Genomic DNA, 18,159 nt, shown 5'->3' with positions numbered 1-18,159 from the left:
ATTATATTATATTATATTATATTATATTATATTATATTATATTATATTATATTATATTATATTATATTATATTATATTATATATGTAAAGCCTTTATAATGTCTGAAATAATAGTTAACTATGGTTGCTTATTTGAAGTTAAAAGGCAAAAGGTTAAAATAAAATAAACAGAAAATGGAAACAAATTTAATCTTAAGTTTTAATACTTTTTTCCCTCTTACTTTAAAACAGGTTTCTACTACATATTTTTCCATGAAAAAAAAAACATGTCATTTGATTTTTCTAAATTTAACACAGATTTTAATACCACATTATTATTATCATTATTTTTATTTTATTTAATTAAAAAAGACATTCCATGAGTTGTGGTGCAACTACCAGATTTTCCCACATCGAATCGATTAGAAATCAAAATCAATCAGCAAATATTTACTTTATTTCAACATTTCAGCCTAATGGAGGCTTTAGAAAATAAGCCCAGGTCTGTAACCAGCATCAGTGATGTGTTATATACATTCAGATAATAAAAAGTGTGAAAAATATTATTAAAAAAAAATGAATAATACTTGTGCAAGTAAACTCAGCTGTAAACATTTTCCCCCAGTGTGAACCAACTGACTGACAAAGTGAATTATTGGCTTTAGATTTCTAGCTCTTGACTTGGTTGATGAGGTATTTCTGCCGTTGGAGTCAATTTTTTTCTGTCTGTTTGACTTTGTTTGAAGGTGAAATTCCTGTCGCTGCACGGAGGCAGCTTCCCGCCACGTGAAGGCACGGAGTCAGCTGTTAAATCTGTCACTTGGCAAGACGGCCGAAGCCTCCCGCTCCATCGGAAAGATACTTTTCACAACAACTCATGTGTCGCACATTAATTCTCTGGATCAAAATCCAGGTTTGTCAAGCTGCCATTTAAATTTCTGATTTTTACAGTATTCAAGGCGTGGAATTCACAATAAAGATGAAGCCCTTTTGCTAAGGTTGAGAGATTTTACCACAAGTTTTACCTCACTTAGGAAATAGCTCTAAAGGATTCAAATTTCCAGCACAAAATAACTCTAAATTTCAGCTTTATGAAGCAAAATCTGTAGTATTTCTATTCGTGTTCTAATCTTAAACATCCTTAAACAAGTGCAATAATTGAGCTAAGAAATCAGTATATTCATTCCAGGTAATTCACCTTTTTGTTGTTTACTGGTTGTGAATGCTGATCTGTAAATTGTTATGTCATAAAAATCATCATATATCTGAATTTTTTTTTTAAATATATAGAAAAAATTGTGATTTTATAGAATTTAACAATGTGTCAATTACTTTAATTTTCCATTCTTTTGTTGCTGTGAAAACATGTGGAGCCTGTATGTGTATGTAGTACCAAGAAAATGAAGGTTGTGTCCGAATTCTTCTTAAAACTGCTTAAAACCTGTATAGTGCGGGACTATATAGTACCCGATGCTCACTACTTTTCTTTAGTTTTTCTGGACACCGGATATGACGTCATTGATTTCTCGAAGTGAAAATCAAATAAATACGAACATTTCACAAGGTTTATTTATGACTCCAATGTGTCCGCATGGTGATAATGTGGATGTTTTATTCAAAGATTACATTCAAACACGACTTTTTGTTCGAAATTGCTCAATATTGGTCTATATCCGCTAATCTAGTGAGCATCGATGAACGGTAGTTTTTCGCCAAGACTTCTGGGAAATTTCGAGTGCGCTCAATTTTGGAATGAGTTCGGACAGCACTAGAAAATGGTGAACACACTATATAGGGATTAGGGGGGAATTCTGACACAACCGAAGTCTTGAGCTGCTGTCAAATGAACGGAGATCGCTGAAAATGTGTTAAATAAATCCTCAAGATGAGACCAAATCCGAATTCTTCCTCTACCCCTTCAACATTTGAAAAGTATTTTAAAGGGAAAAGCAACAAAGGGATTTAGAGTTTTGTATCCCTCCGCTGTTAGGCGGAGGCAGACGGATCGCTCCACTGGCGGAGGGATACACCGTCCTAAGAAGTTCTGTTCTTCACGTTGTTGCGCTCTGAAGGACATATACGTTTACATTTAAATGTAAGTAATGACATAACTGACCAGCTAAATAGTGCACTAAATAGTGCGTTTGCCATTTTGTAGTGCTGCCTGAATCTACAATCCCAAATCGAGTGTCCTAGAAGTTTTACAAAAGTCTTTGCGGAAAAACTAGCATGTATCGATGCTCACTACATTAGCAAATATAGACCATAATGCATTGTGGCTGAAAAAAAAAAAAAAAACGTGTTGAAATGTAATTTTTTTTAATAAACCACCAACATTTTCATCCTCAGAACACAGTGGGGTCACAAAGAGACGTCAGGAAATTTTCATATTTATTCCATTTTCAGTTTGTGAAATAGTCGGCATTTAAACAAACAAACAAACAAACAAACAAACAAAAGAAAAGTAGTGAGCATGTTGTCCAAATTATCTTTAAAATCCAGTGCACTATATAGTCCTGCATCATGTAGTTTTTTAGTAGTTAGGAGTTAGGCTGGGAATACTGACTTTTTCCATAACTCTCCGGATTTGGCTTTAAAACCCCACCCCATAAAAATTATGTTTTTGTTGTTTTTAATATGTTCCTGTGTCACTTTTCTCATAATTAATATATAAAAGAAAATAATATTTCTTTATTCAAATCTTGACTCAGGAACAGACGATAAAATGCCGTTTGAAAATACTTCTAAGTGTGCTGTAGAAGTTACAACAACAAGCACAATTTCTAATTAAATTGGAGAAACTCTGAACACAAGTTTTTACATTTTGGCTAAAAATGACATAATCCTAATTAAAAGACCACCTTCACAATAGATCAAAAGATGATCAGAGTAGAACTTTAATGATGGTTGACGTTTTTCTGTCGCAGATTTCATGTCCTTTCTTTTAAATCATTGATCACAGCGATGCCTGTGGCTTTTGGCCACAATGCCGTATCGTTTCTTTAGTGGTATTCCAGAAGCTTAGAAAATCCCTCTTGGATTTTAAGGAACGAGCAGCTGTTGTTTTTTGAAAGAAGCAGGTCAGACCCGCTTGAACTGTGACCAGGAGGTGAGATGGCAGATATAGCACAACAGCATTCAAGAACTTTAAACCGTCTCCGGTCTGAGAATGAACAACTTTCTTTATATAAACTGAGGTGAGACGGTGTGCTGTCTGCTTGTTTGGACACAAACATTTTTCGATCAAATGTTTCGAGCTTTTCCCAAGTGAGGAAGTCTCTTTCTCTCCAGAGGAGCATGAATAAAATCACTTAATCCGTCTGACAAACTGTTTGTCTTTGTAGTACTACTGTGTCAACAGCTGCAAGGCTCCACCAGCGAACACAGTTGTCAGCTTCCTCTGCGCTCCAGAAGACAGGAAGTGATGGTGAGACAGGTGGAACAGTGACTGCTGTGAAATGAGTAAATATATATATATTTTTTCCTTTCTACTTGATCTTCAAAACTCTTAAACCTCTTTGGCTGCTTTTTCTAAAGACAAATAATCTGCTTTGAATATTTCTATTAAAACATACTTAATATTGGGCTTGGCGTCACTGTTAAAATGCTGATATTTTTAATTAACAATTCCATTTAATTCAGTGAAATAGTCATTTTACTTAAAACCAATGTTGTTTGTTTGTGAAAGCACTTTTATAAAACTATTAATGTAAAAATGATTTTTTTTTACTAATGAAACAGTTATTTCTTACAATAAACACAAAAGCAAAGCTTGAAATAATACTAAGAATTAATATTTGCTTTTTTCATCAAATTTAATTTGAAATCAATTGTTTGACTTTTCAGTCCAGCCCTTCTTACAACAGTGTTATTTCACAAAGAAATATCATTAAAACTTAAAAATGTTTTTTTTTCTCTTTTTATTTTTTAATGCATGACTAAATTAAAATTATTTTCTAATTGATGTGATTAGTTACATTATTTAAAGTAAGTTATGAAGGCGGTTCTGCTAAGACTAGTGATCAGAGTCAGAACAACTGAGTCAACAAAGTTGAATTATTGGTTGTATTTTTATTTTTTGTACTTTTTTAGTTAGTATGGCCTTAAAATGTATTGTTCCCACAACCAGGCAGGTAAGTAGACTATCATTTTTATGCAACTTGAACATAGAATTCATTAAAGGATTTCACTGAAACAGAACTTTTATTTATTCATTCATTCATTTATTTTCTATTCTTTTATTTATTCCTTCATTATTTCTTTTTTTGTTTGTTTCTTTCTTTTTTCTGTGCTTGTTTGTTAAATTGTATTTCTTTTTTTCTTTATTTGTTTGTCAGTTTCTTTTTTCTTTGTACATTTGTTTGTTCTTTTCTTTATTAATTTGTTTGTTCATTTGTTTCTTTATTTATTTGTTTGCTTCTGTGTTTGTTTCTTTCTGTGTTTATTTATTTGTTTGTTTATTTGTTTCTTTCAGTGTTTATCTTTCTGTCTGTCGTTCATCCAATCATTTACACTCTGCTTTCATCCAACAGTTCTAGATTGGATCTTGTGACCATGATAGAGATTCAGCAGCAGGTTTGGAAGATGGATGGAATTTCGGGGGGTTGGTTTATTATTATTTACTTAAGGTGCACCGAACTTAAAACAGTTCAGAATCAAAGTTTATTCCATATAGGGACATAAATGTCAATACAATGAAAAAAAGAGTACAGAATCAGACATGAAGACTTAACAAATGGAAGGACTAGAGGAGCTGAAATGAGTCAGTGGAACTAAAAAAACCCACATAGATAAGTTCATCTCAGGAGTGACAGGAAGTTCAAAGTATAACATTGGTGAGGATCAAAAATAACCTAAAAATGAAAGAAGGAAATTACAAACTCTGCTGAAGACGCTTTTAGAGGTGATTTATAGTTGAGAGTTCAGGATGCTCATGTGTGTCTGCACCTATTATCTTTACAAGCTAAAGCTTGTCTGGTAATTCTAATGCTGAGCTTCCTCCTGTGCAGGAAGTAGAAGTCATCAGTGAACCGTCTGATGATAAATAGAACCTCTTTAAGGGATCCAAAATGTGGGTTTTCTCCAGACACTCCAGTTCCCCCCACAGTCCAAAATATGCCTCATGGGTTTGTTGGTGAATCTAAATTGTCCTTATGAATGTGAGTGTGTGACCCTGCTAAAGACCGGCAACCTGTCCAGGGTCTACCCAGCAGTGGATGGGATAGGCTCCAACAACCCTGTTTTTAAAAATGCATGGATGGATTGATGGATGATCTCAGCTGCAAAACTTCAGAGTCCTCTGACAGAATCAAAATGAGAGTTTTTGCTTAAACTGGAAGTAATTTTTAAATACTCTGTCAAAAACGATATTTCTAAAATATATAACTGCATTTATGAGATATTTACTTATGCAAAAGTATTTGTCATTTTATCCCCATCATGAAACATTTGGTTTAAGGTGACAGAAACTTAAATAAGTTTAAAATATAAGCTTAAAGACAACTGAATAAACTAGAAATATGAACTCATTCAAGAATAAATTAACACATCAACATATGAAAACTGAATCCTGAGAAAATTAAAAATACTATTCATTCAAGAAAAAAAAATCAAAAAAATAATCTTTTCTTATTTAGTAGATTTTTTTTCTTTTAAAAGGAATTCCTGGTAAGACACATTTTCTTACCCCATTTGCATTTTTTTTATTATTATTATTATTTGCCTATTTAAAGGAAATTGTTTACATTTTAAGAATTGTTATACGTTTTGATAGAGGTGCTGTTTTTGGAGTGTTACAACAAAACTAAACTGGTTAAAAAGCAGATTTCACATGATCTGTAGGAGTCTAGTCGAACAAATGCGGCAGACACTAAAGTTTCCACTGGCTCCTGTCATAAAATCAATAATCTACGGCCCCTAGCATTTTCTTATAACTGTGTGTAGAATTTCTTGTTTTTAATTGGCTAAATTACATTTTACGCCGTTATAAATCTCTCTCTCTCGACCATCTGTGACACTTTCTAAACCGCATGTGTCAAAGTCGAGGCCTGGAGGCCGGATCTGCCCTGTAATCATATCCAGCTCTCCAGATCATTTTAGTTCATTGTTATTAATAACCCGATGTTATCTTGCGCTTATTTCTAACTTATATACGTTTGAAAAAATATTTTTTTACAGAGAGTAAAATATTGAAAGTTATTTAAAGTTTAATTTGATTTATTCTGGAATAATATTCCTGCCTTTTTTATTCATAGCAATGCTAAATTGCGTTTTAAAGTTTTAAAATGTTTTTGTTCGGCCTGTGATCTAAGGTGTGTTTTGGATTTTGGCCCCTTGTGCGATTGACTTTGACACCCCTGGTCAAGACCATTTCGAAAATGTCAACTAGAAAGAAAGGCCGACAAAGTTCCCACATTCAAAGTTTGGCTTCAAACATTCCTCTTTGGACAGGCCTATAGCCAGGTTAGCTAGTAATCAGAGGATATTTAATCATTTCCTCCCTTATTTACTGTAATGAAGTTTGGGGAATAATTATATTTCTCCACAGACCTCAGCAGAGGAAAGTTTGTTTGATAAACCGAGCCCTGGCGGTTGACTCCGTCTACTGTAGCTTTCGTGAGTTTAGATTAATATTAATGCAGTCAAAATTTTGGAATTTCTATCATTATTATCTATATTAGTTCTGGGGTTCTGTTCTCCATTCTTAATTACTTCACCGCTCCAGTATTTTTAATTATTTATTTTATTTAGTTCTCTGTCCTTCTATTTGGTGCGGTGTGATTCACATGTTGTTCCTCTTTCGGGAGTGGGAAAGATTTCAGATTCCTGGCGGATCATCCATGCTCCCCTTCTTGGCCGTGGACCGTGCCTCTGGCTCACACCCGCCTGTCCTCCAGATCTACCTAAACTCTATTCAAATACGTAGTTGTAGACTTAGATAAGCAAATTCTTCTCTAATAGTCCTGGTAAATCACCAGGAAGAGGATCTCTCCTTCAGGTGGACATCCCTGAGGTTTCTTCTTTTTTCCTGGAATCAGTTTTTTTTTTTTTTGGAGTTTTTCCTCAGAGAAGGAGGGTATAAGGCAGAGATACCCAGTTAGTTTAGTTCAGCAATCAGCTATATTTTATATTTCATGATCAACCTTCTGCTTCTTCAGCATGAAGCCCAATGAGGGAACTGTTTTGTGATATAATTGGCTATATAAATAAAATTGAATGGAAAAATTCACCAAATCTGACCCTCTTTGCCAAAGTTTGGTCCCTCGGTCTAGTACATGTAGCTGCTGAGATGTCTAACGCCAAAATGACTCTGCCTGAAGTAATAAACAGACTAAACTGTCATTTTCCTGAGTGTCAAGAACTAAAACACTTTTTTTTATGGAGGTGAGCTACTCAACCTGCTTTAACATAAAGATGACTGAAATGTAAAAGAGTCTTTGACAGTGTGAAAACATTCATTTTTTCATAAGCATCACATGGTGTGAGGTTTTCTGCCTTCCAGTTGACTTGTTTAAGTCAAAAACAATTACATAACTTGGATGGACTGAGTGTGAAAATGAGCACAGTTGGGGTTCTTGAAACAATGGCGTTCAGCTTTAAATCTCTTCCCTCTCTGCTCCGCACATTCCACCCATGACATCTTGCTGGGAGAAAACATCTAATTCAATCTTTTTATCTTCACCCGTCAGTGTTTTTTGCTGATCTGTGTAGCATTACAATCTCCCATGATCCTCCTGGCTGTTAGCTAACACCTTTCATCAAGTTGTTCCATCTCTTTTAAAAATAACCTGATGCATCTCAACCATCAGCTCAGGAACTCTAATGAACTTACCTCCTGTTAGAAGGACCCTGGCAAAGATGGCTCCCCTCCGTCACCCCTTAGCAGGACCTGCTGCTGTGTGCTTGAGTGTTTTTCACCTCGTGTGTCTCGCCTGACAGCTTTCCAAAACTTTATAGGCGCAACTGGAAGCCTTGGCCAGTCTCCCAGGAATATCTACAATCTGGATGTCATCTCCCTTCATCTGGCTCTGGGCCTTGTGTGGTTGACTTTGTCCTTTAGGTGGGACTTTATACGGTGCCATCTGCTCATCACTTAAATATCCCTACATTACTTTACACACTGACAGCTCTCCTGTTGGCAGAGTGAATAATAATTTAATCAGATTTTATTTGTGGTTCAGGTTTCATATGAAAAAGGTGTTATGAGCCAGAGAAAAAGCAATAACCATCATTTTGATGAAAGCAGTGTAACCACCTTTTCCCCCTCGTGAAGAAGACGGTCGGCTGAGGGGCCTCAGGGAGACCAAGGGCACTGTTGCCCATAGTGACGGCTTCATTCTGAAAGGAGGAGGCATTAGTATAGGACTCACACAGTGGTTTGTGGGCAGAGAAGTTGGAGCGTTTCCATAGATACATTCATGCTTGAGGACAGAGACCTTGTTGACTGGCCAGGACAGGAAGCTGGAGAAGTTAGAGAAGGGTGAGAGGTTCTTTCTGCTCCTCATCAGGATCCCACCTGCACTCTTCTAGAAGTGTTTCTGGAGATTCTTGCTGGATCTCAGAAGAGAAGAGAAAGCAAAAGTAAAGGGGAAGCGGGTTGAATTCGTATCTGAAGCTGTTAGTGTCAGAAGAGCCGTCTCCTGACTATTGAATGCACTACATCTCCCAGCAACCCCAGCTCACTACATTTTAGATGGAAGCTGATGGCTGTGGTGAGACCACTGACTGACCATACAAGACTGACAAGTCACTCATGGAAAACGGCTGCACTCCGGGTGTCTGAATTGTTCTCATGGAATGTTCAATGTTTGATAGAAAATTGTGTAAATGTATAACCCAAATTAAACGCCTCATACTCCAATCAAATGAAGTCAATTCAGTCGCCCTTTTCCCACATGGATGCCACCATTTTGGAGCCAGAAATTGTCAGTCAGCAGGTATTGGTCAGAGTTAGTCTGAGTCAACATTCTATGGCAGCTAGTCTTGCCAACCAGGTGTGACCACCATTACCACTTGAAAGTGAGCTCAAGAAAATCAATTAATTCACGAGAGACCACTTTTCTTTAGGCATCTGATTGGTAAGTCGCAATTAAGAAGACAAAAAATGTGGATTAATAAGTTAATGTAATAAAACACAAGAATGGTTGTTGTGACTAATAGAATGACTAAGTAATACCTGTTTATTTCTCCATTGAAGTTTATGGGATTTTGGCTTCTTGGAAGCCGTGGGTACGTCCTGTTTGGAAGGAGGGGGTGGTCACTCAGTCCATTTCATATACAGTCATGGGTAAGACTCTATTTTTTTGTAATGATGTTCTAGAGTTCCCAGATGAAGATGATGAAGATGATGAACATAAAAGGACCAAAGACTGAATCTTGGGGAACGCCACAAGAAACAGAATGAGTGGTAGATCCTATTTTGCAGGGAGAAGTAAGGGTAAGAAAAGATGGTGAACAATGGCAGAACATTTGTTTTTTTTCTCAAACTGAACTGCTGCTAAAGTGTAGGTGATCTTGGAGAATTTTCAGCATGACCTTTTCCAGAATCTCAGACGGCGATGGTTGGTTAGATATGAGTGTGCAGTTTGTTAGGTCTTACAGAATAAAGGACGTATTTTTTGAGTCGTGATCTGACGATGGAGCTCTTCTGATGAGAGCAGAAGGAATGCAGCCTGACTGGAGTGAAAGGTTTTACTGTGATGATGATCAAAGGACTGATGATAGAAGCGTCTGGATTAAAGACGGCTGTAGGGAACGGGTCCAAACAACTGATTTTAGGAGTTGGGAATTTGCCAAGTCCATTGCACAACCACTAAGCCATTTAATCACCATAGGGATGTGAGGTAAAGAACCAGTGGAGGTAATTGAGTTCATTATGAAGATGTACGGCCTCGAGTGACCGAACCGGAGAAAGATTTAACTTCTACAAACTTCTCATCTTATTGTGTCAATATTTATTCATAATTTCTGATTTTAAAGACTCAAATCAGAATTTTTTGTTTTTATTTTGTATAAAAAGTGTGACTAAGGTCTAAGATTTTTGTATTTCTCCCTTCACACATCACTCCAATAACTTATTTATATGTATAAAAAAAGTAAATATTTTATGTATGTTTTGGAGAAAACATAATTTGAATAAGGGCATAATTTCATTTATTTATTTTTTCATCAATTTATAAAAATACATCTCAAGTCAATTTTATAAATCTGTGTATTTTATTTTTATTGTCTTTTTTGTCGTTTTTGAAATTGCTTGTGTTAAACTACTCAAACCAAACTTTAAATGATCTTTGACTGACTTTTCAGAATATTGTTTTTGTCATATTTACGTTTTTTTTTTCCATAACAGTAAAAGTACATTTGGGTCTTTATTTTAAAATAAGAATTTTTTTAGACATATTCCATCATAACAATAAAAACAAACGTAAGATATTTATTTAGAAAACTTAAATTGCTGACTATTCATCTTTTCCATTCCCAGAAAGCAAACCGTGTTTAGCAGAAGTGCTAGCATTAGCTACAGTAGCAGTCAGCGATAGAAACGTATTTCTAATGTGCTGTCTTTAAATCAATTCCAGTCAATATATTTTCAGCTAAGAGAAGAAATAAAGTTTTTTTGTTTTTTTGTGGATGTTATGGGTTTTATTGAACTTAGGGGTACAAACTCTGGACAGAAGGAACTCCAGATGGTGAGTATCCTTCAACTCAGAACCCTTTCAGAGTGAGCAGAAACGCACATTAAATCATGTTATTAACACTCATTTTCATTTAAATATATATTTATATATGCAATAAAATATTTTATTTAATCTGGTTTAATATACTAATTGTTACAAGAAATAATCACAGTTAAATACAGTTTATCTTCCAGAGAAAAGCAGATTCAATGTTTAAAAAGAATTATGCACAGGAAACTAAAATTCATCCAAATTTACAAGGATAAATTTTTGGGGTCAATATGTTAATAATTGACTTAAAATGTGCATTAACAAAACAGTTGAAGTGTAGCAGCAACAACCATACATGATGCCCCGTCCAGTTTAAATTAAATTAAACATAATACAGTATTTATAAGTGGGTGTAAAAATCTTTGAATTTTGATTTAGGAATAGAAATTAGGGGGGAAAAAGAACATTTAGTCACATTATATACCACCAACACAACACAATTAAAAAATGATTATGAAAGTAAAAATAAATGCAAAAAAAAAGTGCTGAGACCCTACAAAATAATCTCATGTTCTTTTATTTTTTATAAATACCCAGGACATGCATTTTATGTTGATATTTGTTCCTAAATTTTAAATATTTCATGCTATAGAATTTATAATTAGAATTTTTTTTTTTAACTTTTGTTGTATACAAAATGAAAATGTATAATATAGTAGATATCATTACCGTGAATGGTCACTTTGTTAGACTGCATATCATGAATGCTCATAAATTTGTTCTGCAACCAAAGCTATGAATATAGAACAGAATTCCAATTATAAAACTGTAGATTTGTTTGTATTGGTATATTCTTATGAATACATTAATTGTGACCCATTTCTGTGTCAATCTATGCACATAAAACAAGAGTGAACCCTTTAATTCCATTCATAACCAGCAGGGGGCTGTCGCGGTTTTCCAATCAGGCGGAAACAGTAGAAGAAGACTTTTCTGAGTGAAGCTATTGAATGAACTCTTAAAAAAAATAGTAATCGCTGGTTTAAAATCACAAATTATTTTTACCATTTGTTATAAGTTTTGCATTTTGGAGTCATAATGTCCGGGATACCTCCAGATACGTGGCAGCCGTCCACCGTCGCTGTGGAAACCACGTAGGTTTCTTTCAAAACATGCTATGCTAACTCTTATAGCTCCTGCTAGCTTAAGTTCTCGTGCTAGAAAGCGTGTTTGCTCCTTTAAAACAGTTCCCAAACTGTACATTTCATTGTAGGAAGCCACATTAAGGGGTAAACGGTTAAATTCATTTGAAGCAGTTTTCAGCAGAGCTTGCTAACTTTCCATGGGCGCCATGTGTTGCAGGATGGGGACTCTTGTCGTGGAGCTGTACTGGAACCATGCTCCGAAAACATGCAAGAACTTTGCAGAACTCGCCAGGAGAGGATACTACAACGACACCAGGTTTCATCGGATAATTAAAGACTTCATGGTCCAGGGTGGAGATCCTACCGGAACAGGTGAGTGCACCATGATAGAGAGCAAGTGAATACCTGTAAACATACATCTGCAGGTTAGTTTAGAGACAAAAATACATTAGATTTTTATTTAAAGCATTTGTTGTAGTAAGAAATCACACAAATATATCAAACTCATTTCAGAAATATGGTAATGGATTGATTTGAAAAACAAAGAAAAATCTACAAAGATGTAGGATTATGATGTCATCCTTTTAACAGTAATTGTTCATTATATACAGAGATATTTGTAGTAATGCATACAAAATACATTTAGGTCACATTAAAATAATTAAATATGATGATTATTAACCAAATTCAAGTAGAGTGCTATAAAATGAGCAAGAAGAAATGAATTTATTTAGGCTGGGAATCGATTAAAAATATTTAACTAATTAATCGCAAACTTGGAAAAAGATTAATAGCGATTAATTGTGATTATTGATAATTTTTTTGACACAGTATTTACTCACAACTTATTATCTGTGAATAATCTCAACAGGAAATCACACACATTTAGACAATTTACTTTTTAATTAGTGCTGTCTGTCAATTAAAACAAATGAATCAGATGAATCACAATGTTTAACCAGGTATATTTTATTTGACAATTTACAGCTCTCTTTTTATATTATTTATAGACTCCCAATCCCAACCCTACTAAGTTATTTCATTTTTTAATTAGTTGGCATAATCTGGTTCTGATAAGATCAAGTGCAGATTTTTATTTTTTCAAAAATGTTTTTAAAATTGATGTGAAATAATCGTTTTGTTTCTCATTTATATAGTAAGTAAGTAAGATACTCACATACTTAGATGCGCACATATCTCACTTTTGTGATATATTTCTTTTTCTAAAACAGGTCGAGGAGGCGCGTCCATATTTGGTAAACAGTTTGAAGATGAGCTTCATCCAGAGCTGAAGTTCACAGGTAAAAAGTGGAGAAATCATCAAGTGACGACTGTTAAGACAAATGTTTCTTGTATCTTTGTTGGATTTCAAACACGTTCATAAACCAAACTGTATTTCTGTTTTAATTCCCACTCCAATCATCTGTTTCTCTATTTAATAATCGTTCCCAGGAGTCTTTCAGTTATGATGATGCTGTTTTTAGCTAAAATAACTAGTGTTGTTTCTAGGACATAGTTTCTGTAGAGCAGCAGGAGTTCATTAGACATTCATTGCCGAGAGCTCTCTGTTTACACGCTTTCCCGCTGACTTACACCCCAAACCTAACAGTAGAGGTGTAACAAATTGATTCAGATTCAAAATTTCATCTGCTCTTGATTCAAAATGATTTGAATTAAAACATTCTCAGAAATGCAATTTTAATCTTAATTTTCTTTATATATATATTTACTTGTTATCCCTCATTAGAAAAATGCCACAAAAACATGGTAAAAACAACATTTTCTTTGGAGTGGGTCTTCAACTTGAAGATTCATCAGAGACTTGGGTCATTCTGGACTGTCTTGTTTTGTCTGTCAGGTGCTGGGATTCTAGCGATGGCTAACGCTGGACCAGACACCAACGGGAGTCAGTTCTTCCTCACGCTGGCGCCCACGCAGTGGTTGGATGGGAAGCACACTATCTTTGGCCGAGTGTGTCAGGGCATCGGAGTGCTGAACCGCATCGGGATGGTGGAGACAGACAGTCAAGACCGTCCCACTGATGACATTAGGATTCTTCGAACAACTTTGCCAAATTAGACCCTTTTTTTGCATCATTTTTTTATGTATCATCAATATTTTTTTAATAAATGTCTGATAAATGTCTAAATGTGACGAGTTGAGGTTTTTAACTTCGTGATAACAATAATAAAAATACAGTCAAGCCTTAAAATGATTCTCCTGTTTAAAAATACACAAAACTTTAAGGAAAATTGACAAATCAACACAAAATAAAGATGAACAAATTTGTCTTTTCATTTTATTATGCAATTATGAAAAATCATGTGCAGGTATAACAGTTGTAAAATGGTCAAAATACTGTTTTCCAAAATGTAAGCTAGAATATAAAACATATTTTAAACTCAAATAGTGAGAATTATAACACTTCAACAAAGCCACAAAGAGGTATTTTCTTTTAAAGCTGACTGTAACATTCAGCCGTCAGGCGACAGGCTGAAAATCTTTGCTTTTACCTAAAAGTATTCAGTCTTTGTTGTACTCAAACTAATTGAGCAATTCTCAGCAATCCTCACTTTTACCATTTAAATCACAACAAGCTACTTTTTTTTTATTATGCCCTTTTTTTCAAATACAAAACGTCAACATTAATCTTGTTTATTAGTTTTAAATCCAACTCATAAATCTAAGTCTTTGCCAGAAATTTTGAAGTTTTTCAAAAGTATCACCAAAAACCCATGAAAGTGTTATTACAACAGATGAGCACTTGTAAATTTCAGTTTGAGTGTGAGGTAGCAAAGCCATGGAACCAGCATGATGTACAGTCAACATGATTTTTGCATAAAAGTAACAAAAAATAAAAACATAAGTGGTTTCAACTAAATATGTCAAAAATTGCATTTAAACTACAAATTGTCTCAGTTTAAAGGGAAACCAAACACTAAATTAACTTTTTTTTGGCTGTTGACATCTATAAACGGGGCTTTAGAAGTCTGTTGGTCACAGCTACATTTTTGACAAATTGAAATAAACTTGTCTAATTTTTCAAAATATAGTAAAAATGTGTCTGTGTGCTGCTCCCTACAGGTCGAATCGAGGTATTACAGTTGGATTTTGTGATTGGTTTAACCATGTAAGTTTCAGAAGTCTGACATCATGATCTGCAGCTCCAGTAATGACAACAGTTCTGCCCCCACCCTTCTTAATGGATTTTAAAATTTCGGCTGTGGGCGGAGTCAGCCTCCAACTTCCTGGTTTGGTTACCCTTTAATGTCCCACTTCGATCATCTTTTGATCGATTGTACAAGTGTTCCCAGTGGTCTTTTAACTAAGTTTATGCCATTTTCAGTAAAAAAAAAAAATTTAAAACGTGACGTTTTGGTTGTGGGTGGGAAAGTTGGCGCAGAGCAAGCCCACCCCCCTTCCCTTCCCCATCGTTGAAAGCTAGGAGCAGGGAGCTTTTGTGGTATTTTCTACGTCATAAACTCTTATTCCAACATCATTTTTTCATCTGCTCCTTAACAACAACAATTTGAATAACAAAATAGTAAAAAATGCCATTTGAATCTTAGTTTTCTGTAAATATGTCCTCCACCATTAGAAAAATGAGACAATAACATGTTAAAAACAACAAAAACACAGTTTATATCAGAGTGGGTCTTTAACTACATCCCTCATTTCTTATTTCTCTTCCAGAGCTTGGCTCTGTTCTAATCTTTTAAAGTGGGTATAAATCTCTCTTTTTTCATGTGTTTCTTCTGTTTTTACTTTGGCCTTTTTTTTATCCAAATAGGATCCCGTTAAAGTTAAGAAGCAATAAAAGCAAACAACACAACAGAAATCAATCCTTAAAAAAATAACAGGTAAACATAAAGAACATAAAGAAAAAAATATTTTTAAGGCAAAATACAGAAATATTGATGAATTCTTGAACAGTTCTGTCCTCCACAACATCATTGGAATGCCTTTACTGAACTTTGGTAATTTCAGTTTCAGAAAAATATATATGATCTTATTGGATATGCAAAAATATTCTCATATGATCCCACCACAAAACAATATATCTTAAAGAATTGTAAAAAAAAAGTGTGTTGCAGGCATTTTTGAAAACAACCCCAAAGCCAAAAGACCCTCAGTCAAACGAAGGAAGTGAGAATGTTTGAGAAAGGAAGAGAAATATAAGGAATGACTATGAAAAAAAAAACAAAAAACACACAACTCGACTTACACATTGTTTTCCGAAAACAACCCACACACGTCTGTTCAAACCAATGGAATGCCTGAAGCGCCTGACTGAGGCACCGAATGCAGCTGGAGGTTTCACAGTGTCGATTTCTGTTACCGACTGGCCACTACAGTGAGGTAAAACATTTGAATTCTTTTTAATGCCAAGTTTGTCGAACACTGAGAGACAGAATATGCAAAAAAGAAATCTCACTCACAATCCTAGAGCTTTTTCAAAGATGGATGCACGTGCCATATGTTTGTATTTATTAGCGCCGGCCACCGCTACACCGGTTCGCATCTAAAATGAAAGTTTTTCGCTGATCACTGCTAGCTTCGTGGAGAATTGGGTGTTGCTGTTAGACTGGGGGCGGAGCTGGCAGAGCAGACTCTTCTTGAAAGGGGCTGTCCTCAATCTGTGTCATCAGCTCGTGAGAACCTGCTCATTTTCATGGGTATGGGAGGGGCTAGTACTGAGAGGTTTTAAAGGATTATTCAGAAATGCGTAAAAAGATCAAATTACCGCTTTGGGATTGTTTATAGTGAGGAATTAACAGTATAATGCACTTAAAAGCTCAAAAAGTTGTTTTTTCATGGTATGGTCCCTTTAATCTGCAACCCAAACTCAAGTGGCTACTTCTAATAAAAAAACAACGAAAACGTGCGTTTAGGCTTCCACGTTCACTCACGTTAGTAGCCCCGTAAGTTTTATGGACGTTTTTGGGCTCTAGATACAAAATCCATAATAAACACATTTTGCCAGTATTACAAGGTCAAACTTTGACCAATCAGGGACTTGGATTTAGTAGTAATGTATGGTGAGCCTGACGATGTCTGCGTTTGTTTTTCAAATAAAGATAACCCAAAGTCAATCTCCAGACCGGATGGTAATCCATATCTGCAAAGATCCTAGCAATGAGCTGAAATGTTTCAGTTTTAATTGAATAAATACAAACATTTTACAGCGTCTATTTGTGACTCCAGTGTGTTCTAATGATAAAAATGTTGATGGTTTATTAGAAAATTTCACTTTTTTTTTTTGGCAAAAATGATTCGACTGCAAAGCATTGTGGTCTATGTCTGCTAATGTAATGAGCATTGATGCACGCTTGTTTTTTTTGCAAAGACTTCTGGGAAATTTCTAGTGCACTCAATTTTGGAATTGTAGACTCGGACAGCATTATAAAATGGCAAACGCACCAGGAATTCGGACACAGCCTAGGTCAGAGGTCTGCAATCTGCGGCTCCGGAGCTACATGTGGCTCTTCTATCCCTCCATGATGGCTGAAGAAAGATAAAATAGTAATTTTCAAAAATTTGGTGATAAGCTATTATTTTAGCAACATGCTAACATTTTTGGCTAATTTGTTATCTACTTGGGTTTTTAGGCTAATTTAGAGTTTAGCTTCTATTTTAGCAACATGCTAACTTTTTTGACTTGTTTAATTTACAGAGGAATTTTAGGCTATTTAGGAGTTCAGCTAGTAATTGAGCAACAAGCTAGCTTCTTTTATTTTGGCTAATTTGGCCTCTAATTAAATTTTTTATATTAATTTGGAGTTACGCTAATATTTTAGCAATATGCTAACATTTTTGGCTAATCTGTTATTTCCTGAAGTTTTTAGGATAATTTAGAGCGTAGCTTTTATTTTAGCAACATGCTAACATTTTTCGCTGATTTAATTTACTGAGGAATGTTATGCTAATTTGGAGTTTAGCTAGTAATTAGGAAACAAGCTAGCTTTTTCGCTAATTTGGCCTCAACTAAAGGTAAAAGGCAAAAATGTTTAAAAATCCAATTTTGAGAAGTGCTAGGTTTTTTTTTTTTTTTATATTTGCTTTTTTTTTGTGCCAAAAAATAGATATATATTAAAAAAAAAGATGGTCATGAATGCAAATCCAAATTTCTTAAAGGCTAAAGTAAGATTATGCGGCTCCTTCTAGGTTTTATCAGTAGAAAAAGAGCCCAAATGGCTCTTTTACTGTTAAAGGTTGCCGACCCCTGGCCTAGGTCTCAAGGGTCGCAGTGTCTGCATGATGTCTAAATATCTAAGCCCTACTTGTTACCTGGTTCTAGCACTGCAAAAAAATATTATTTTAATAGTTGACTAATCACCAATTATTTTTTCCATTTAGTAGACTAATTG

At 34.9% G+C, this 18,159-nt stretch overlaps 1 protein-coding gene and 1 long non-coding RNA gene across 4 annotated transcripts in view; one reads left to right on the top strand and one right to left on the bottom strand.

Annotated features, from left to right (window-relative positions):
* LOC112145711 overlaps window positions 1-8,780 on the bottom strand; it is a 10,418-nt gene extending 1,638 nt beyond the window's left edge. Inside the window, exons 1-3 of one of the 2 annotated variants that reach the window (XR_002919126.2) lie at window positions 8,415-8,780; window positions 8,234-8,316; window positions 7,811-8,110 (exon numbers count right to left, since the gene is read on the bottom strand). This is a non-coding gene — a long non-coding RNA (uncharacterized LOC112145711). Of the gene's footprint in view, window positions 1-7,016; window positions 8,111-8,233; window positions 8,317-8,414 lie in introns of those variants that run through there. The other variant, XR_004947951.1, reaches the window with a different exon arrangement.
* Window positions 8,781-11,585: 2,805 nt separating this feature from the next.
* ppil1 (peptidylprolyl isomerase (cyclophilin)-like 1) lies at window positions 11,586-14,003 on the top strand. Of its 2 annotated transcripts, none has more exons than XM_024271097.2 (4): window positions 11,586-11,800; window positions 12,009-12,163; window positions 13,024-13,092; window positions 13,650-14,003. In XM_024271097.2, exons 1-4 carry the CDS (start codon window positions 11,745-11,747, stop codon window positions 13,868-13,870), a joined length of 501 nt encoding a protein of 166 aa, XP_024126865.1. In that variant the 5' UTR covers window positions 11,586-11,744; the 3' UTR covers window positions 13,871-14,003. The 2 variants fall into 2 exon arrangements, with proteins under 2 accessions (XP_024126865.1, XP_024126867.1); XM_024271099.2 differs by lacking the exon at window positions 11,586-11,800 and adding an exon at window positions 11,805-11,935.
* Window positions 14,004-18,159: the final 4,156 nt, after the last annotated feature.

This window comes from Oryzias melastigma, linkage group LG5 (assembly GCF_002922805.2).
Source record: "Oryzias melastigma strain HK-1 linkage group LG5, ASM292280v2, whole genome shotgun sequence".
In the NCBI taxonomy this organism is placed as follows: domain Eukaryota; kingdom Metazoa; phylum Chordata; class Actinopteri; order Beloniformes; family Adrianichthyidae; genus Oryzias; species Oryzias melastigma.
This window is presented reverse-complemented; position numbering and strand designations above follow the sequence as displayed.